The sequence below is a fragment of the Oncorhynchus keta genome, chromosome 26, assembly GCF_023373465.1.
Source record: "Oncorhynchus keta strain PuntledgeMale-10-30-2019 chromosome 26, Oket_V2, whole genome shotgun sequence".
Classification (NCBI taxonomy): Eukaryota; Metazoa; Chordata; class Actinopteri; order Salmoniformes; family Salmonidae; genus Oncorhynchus; species Oncorhynchus keta.
Window position 1 is genome coordinate 42,840,514 of NC_068446.1, and position 6,396 is coordinate 42,846,909.

Consider the following 6,396-nt stretch of genomic DNA (forward strand, 5'->3'; position numbering starts at 1 on the left):
CTGCGGTATTTCACCTAACAGATATGGGAGTTCATCACGGTTTGATTTATTTTCAAATTCTTTGTGGGTCTGTGTGAAATGTGTGTCTGTAATGTGGCCATAGATTTGACAGGAGAATAAGAAGTGTAGGTCAGGTTCCACCTCATTTTGAGGGCATTGGGCACATAGGTCGCCATAGGCTTTCTCAATAACAAGACTATGCTCACGGAGTCTGTCTCTCTCTCTCTCTCTCACACACACACACACACACACACACACACACACACACACACACACACACACACACACACACACACACACACACACACACACACACACACACACACACCCTGCTGAGAGAGGGAACGGGTGACCATGCTGCATGTTGTGTAAATTATTTGATTAATAGTTGATAACTATAACCCCAGACTCAAATTATTCTGCCAATCAAATATTCTGTTTCCAATTTTTTTTTTAAATGACATATAGCAGGTCAACATCAAGGCTTTGATCATCAGCGGCACTTCTTCAACCCTCTCCACCCACTAGTCTGACCGAATCAACTACAGAGTCCACCTTCACAAAAAGACAGACGACAATTACAGATGACTTCCCCAAGACACACAGTCTGAGAAAGCTCGGACACACTGTCCTTGCAGCAATAACTAACTAGTTCAGCTGGTCTGGTAGGAGGGGAGCCTAGGAGTCGGTGTATATTTATTTATATATTCTCCTACATAAACACCAGTTTGCTGTTCCAGGCAAGCTAAAAACATCCTCTCTCAACTCTAATTTATAACAAGCCCAGATGTACAACGGTTTATTTGAATTATGCAAGGGCGTGTGTTTGAGGGGTAGGAGAGAAGAAAGCCTCTCTTGATGTTCCTTTGGGTTGGCCTACCCTGCTGCCGTACCCTTCCAATCATCAGAGCCCTGCTGGGCTGGGTTGGTTTGTTCTCTGATATAAAAAGAGTTTTATCCTCTCTGTACACTTAGCTGCGGTAAGTATGGGAGTGGAGAAGTTTGAATTAATGGGCGTACAGTGTGTACATTTTACTACCACAACTAACAAAATAGAAGAAGCCAACACACAGACCTTTGAAAACGTTCAGAACATGTACATTTACCATGTACTGTATATTACCATATATATTTACCATGTATATTTACCATGTACTGTATATTACCATATATATTTACCATGTATATTACCATGTACTGTATATAACCATGTATATTACCATGTATATGTACCATGTATATTTACCATGTACTGTATGTTACCATGTATATTTAACATGTACTGTATATTACCATGTATATTTACCATGTACTTTATATTACCATGTATATTTACCATGTACTGTATATTACCATGTATATTTACCATGTACTGTATATTACCATGTATATTTACCATGTACTGTATATTATATTACTGTGTATTACCATGTACTGTATATTATATTACTGTATATTACCATGTACTGTATATTCTATTACTGTATATTATCATGTATATTTAACATGTATATTTACCATGTACTGTATATTACCAACTACATTACCATGTACTGTACATTTGCCATGTATATTTACCATGTACTGTATATTACCATGTATATTTATCATGTACTGTATATTTACCATGTACTGTATATTATATTACTGTATATTACCATGTATATTTACCATGTACTGTATATTACCATGTATATTTACCATGTACTGTATAATACCATGACTTTTTACCATGTACTGTATATTACCATGTATATTTACCATGCACTGTATATTACCATGTATATTTATCATGTACTGTATATTTACCATGTACTGTATATTATATTACTGTATATTACCATGTATATTTACCATGTACTGTATATTACCATGTATATTTACCATGTACTGTATAATACCATGACTTTTTACCATGTACTGTATATTACCATGTATATTTACCATGCACTGTATATTACCATGTATATTTACCATGTACTGTATATTTACCATGTATATTTACCATGTACTGTATATTACCATGTATATTTACCATGTACTGTATATTACCATGTATATTTACCATGTACTGTATATTACCATGTATATTTACCATGTACTGTATATTACCATGTATATTTACCATGTACTGTATATTACCATGCGTATTTACCATGTACTGTATACTACCATGTGTATTTACCATGTATATTTACCATGTACTGTATATTACCATGTGTATTTACCATGTACATTTACCATTTACTGTATATTTACCATGTAATGTATATTACCATGTATATTTACCATTTACTGTATATTACCATGTATATTTACCATGTACTGTATATTGCCATGTATATTTTTAATTGTGCACTAGGGGTCAGAGGTAGAAGACGCTGAGAGAGAAGTAGGTGATGGGTGAAATAATTCAGTAGACCTTGACTCTGCAGGACCTGGGAGACACACACACACAACCCAACACACCCCTAGGGGTGGGACACAGCCCAACACACCCCTAGGGGTGGGACACAACCCAACACACCCCTAGGGGTGGGACACAACCCAACACACCCCAGGGTTCACACTCAGATATTGAAACAACAACAATATTGAAATGGTTTGTAGATACTTACTGATATAGAAGGTGCTGGGAGCCTGCTGATCTTCAAACTGCTGCATGAGAAGACTGCTGGTCTGGTTGTCATGACGAAGCCATAGAGCCACTCCCAATATCACACCTCCAGCCAACTGTCAGAGAGACAGACAGACAGACAGACAGACAGACAGACAGACAGACAGACAGACAGACAGACAGACAGACAGACAGCGAGAGACAGACAGACAGACAGACAGACAGACAGACAGACAGACAGACAGACAGACAGACAGAGAGTCAGTTTACACAGTCTTCCTGTTAGTTTGTATTCTCTGCTATGCTGGGGGGGGGGGGTACTATAAAGCACTTTGTGACAACAGTCACCCTCTCCAACAGTCACCCTCTCCAACAGTCACCATCTCCAACAGTCACCCTCTCCAACAGTCACCATCTCCAACAGTCACCCTCTCCAACAGTCACCCTCTCCAATCTGTCACCCTCTCCAACAGTCACCCTCTCCAATCTGTCACCCTCTCCAACAGTCACCCTCTCCAACAGTCACCATCTCCAACAGTCACCCTCTCCAACAGTCACCCTCTCCAACAGTCACCCTCTCCAACAGTCACCCTCTGTCAGTGTTGGTGAAAGCCTAGCTTGTGGCTCCGTTGTCCTCTCCAAATAAGCAGGAAATCGAATCCCCAGTGTGAAGAGAGTTATAGAGAGAGAGAGACTGCCATTCTAGCAGCTCACCAGTAAAAACAACAGTATATCACAGAGAAGCTAGGCTCCAGGATATGCTGTGTGACTTTTAATGATAAGGAGCCCCCTAAAATAGGGTTGAATAAAAAGCAAGAGGGGGAAAAATGCTTGCAGAATCGCACTGGGTACCAACAAGCCTCTCCAGCCTCAACACTACCAAGTCAACATACTTTGACCGTAGACTACATCATACCAAGTAATTCTACATTTGAGGGAGTTAGATCCAAAACCCTGTAATCCACCAATTTTTCACATTGTTGTTTTTTTCCGTAAGAAATGATTGCTTATGGGTACCTTCATGTGTGTGTAAAAATATTACTGTTCTCAGGAGGTTTTATTTATAGATTTTAGATGTGTATTAAAATAATAATAATAATAATGTTTTGCAAAACACTATACTGTATATCGATTGTTTAGCTGGAATGGAATGTTTGTATCCTGTATATTAGACTGTGATATGTGGTTGTCTCATTTAGATATCTTAAGATCAATGCACTAACTGTAAGGCACTCTGGGTAAGAGCATCTGCTAAATTAGAAATGTGAAATGTAAATGTTTTACATACATATCTCATATTAATGTATTGATTCATTAAAAAAAAAATATATATATATTTATATCATTTGTACAGTTCTTTATTGAAAATGTAGTTAATTGTTCCATTTGACTGTGTAAAACCCAACAGTGCTACTTATTTCTTTGAGAGTGAGGCAGATATATAGCTTTTTTTGCAAACAAACATGATTATTTGTCTCTCTGAAATGAAACCATCAACTGATATATTTCAAATCAATTCATGTCAGTCATTGAACAACCCCATGTGATGATTATATATAGTGAAAAAACACGCCAAATCTACTTCCTAAATTCTTCAAAACAATAAAAAGCTAATTTACCAACATTTCTGAAAAATGGATATATAGAGTTTTGGAACGAGACTCTTCATTTGAGCCTGAACCTGAGCAAACCATCACAACATCTTAGCTACTGCAGTTCATTTGAAAAAGGAAGCATGTCGGAACAAAGGAAATGTCAATAAAAAGAAATATTCCCTCCCCCCAATCTTCCAAATCAGACCTGGGTTCAAATGGTAATTGAAAACATTTCAAATACTTTTACTAAGTTTGATTGAGAATATTTGGTGCAATGGAAACAATAGAATAGCTTTTTTTTTTTAAAGCCTACCCAGTCCTCCTGGCTCATCAGGCAAACTGAAGCAAGCGCTGAAAGTATCGGAATGATGCCAAGTACTATTTGAAGCCATGCAGGTCTGCTCCCCATTTGCCTGGAACATCTGGTAAAAACTGGATGGAGTCACACTCGCATGCTTCCTACTACAACACACACACACGCACAAACTATCTCCGTGTTTCTGTTGTGAGCAACAGCAAAATACTAGGCTTTTATGTCTCAATATATAAATTCTACAATCCAATTGTTGTTGGATTGTATGTGTTTTGTGTAGGGAATTATTGAAAAGTGTATGGTATCTCCTTTAGGACAGGCTTACTATTTTGAGCCACTACAGTTTTCACACGGTTAAATCTTCAGTTGGGATCATTGAAAAATATAGGCCTATCCTACGAGAGAACCTCACACGATATAACAGTTTGTGATATAGTCTCATAGGATATATACCTATATGAAAGTAGTATTGAATAGGAGCTCATCAGTACCTCAGTGATACTCTGTGGCTGATCTGAAATAGACAGGTTGGTAATCACAACAGTTGGAGTATGACTTAAGTTCTGTAACAAGCTAAAAGATTTAAGAAGATTTAAAAGATTTAAGATGCACTTTTATCGACCACAGATTGAAGAAGTGTGTCGATAATAATCCATATAAAGTAACATTGTTTAAAAATGATGAGATAAAATAAAAAAATTAAAAACATTTTAAAAAGTCTCAACTCACCCAGAAAACAAAATTAAAGAAAAATAGCATGAATTTAATGCACAATGTGCAGCCCACTACTGTCATGATGCTCGAGTGTTCAGGTCCGTTCTTAAAAAGATAAATTAATTATTAAGGTGCACGCGTGATACCAAGATTATGTCCAAGATTCTAAGAAGAAGGACCGTTAAGAGATTCTCCTCCTTTATAGCAACTTAACATCTGCGACAGAGGAACTCGAGGTCTGTCCTCCTTCTACTCGAGAAACTCCTCCTTCTACTAATGAGTGTGTAAGCCAGACTGGAGACTGAGGTGGTATAGACATGGAGAGAAGGGCGCTGCCCACCAAGTGGCGACGGTGGTAGAATAGGGTGATGCCCACCAATTGGTGAGGATGGTAGAACAGGGTGATGCCCACCAAGTGGTGAGGGTGGTAGAATAGGGTGATGCCCACCAAGTGGCGAGGGTGGTAGAATAGGGTGATGCCCACCAAGTGGTGAGGGTGGTTGAGCAGGGTGATGCCCAACAAGTGGTGAGGGTGGTAGAATAGGGTGATGCCCACCAAGTAGTGAGGGTGGTAGAGCAGGGTGATGCCCACCAAGTGGTGAGGGTGGTAGAGCAGGGTGATGCCCAACAAGTGGTGAGGGTGGTAGAAGAGGGTGATGTCCACCAAGTGGTGAGGGTGGTAGAGCAGGGTGATGCCCACCAAGTGGTGAGGGTGGTAGAGCAGGGTGATGCCCACCAAGTGGTGAGGGTGGTTGAGCAGGGTGATGCCCACCAAGTGGTGAGGGTGGTAGAGCAGGGTGATGCCCACCAAGTGGTATAGACATGGACAGCAGGGCTTGGCTCTCTTATCATCTTATAGGCTATAGAAGTCAGGAATAGCTGAGTCATATAGTGGTCGGTAGGATATAGTGGTTGGTAGGGTATAGTGGTTGGTAGGGTATAGTGGTTGGTAGGGTATAGTGGTTGGTAGGGTATAGTGGTTGATAGGGTATAGTGGTTGGTAGGGTATAGTGGTTGGTAGGGTATAGTGGCTGGTAGGGTATAGTGGTTGGTAGGGTATAGTGGTAGGTAGGGTATAGTGGTTGGTAGGGTATAGTGGTTGATAGGGTATAGTGTTTGGTAGGGTATAGTGGTTGATAGGGTATAGTGGTTGGTAG

General features: G+C 39.5%; 1 protein-coding gene across 1 annotated transcript in view; it reads right to left on the minus strand.

Moving 5' to 3' along the window:
- LOC118372665 (CD81 antigen-like) overlaps window positions 1-5,473 on the minus strand; it is a 17,382-nt gene extending 11,909 nt beyond the window's left edge. Inside the window, exons 1-2 of the mRNA XM_052480975.1 lie at window positions 5,255-5,473; window positions 2,619-2,733 (exon numbers count right to left, since the gene is read on the minus strand). Coding sequence (XP_052336935.1) covers window positions 2,619-2,733; window positions 5,255-5,320 — 181 coding nt within the window. The 5' untranslated portion in view covers window positions 5,321-5,473. The remainder of the gene's footprint in view (window positions 1-2,618; window positions 2,734-5,254) is intronic.
- Between the last annotated feature and the right edge of the window lie 923 nt (window positions 5,474-6,396).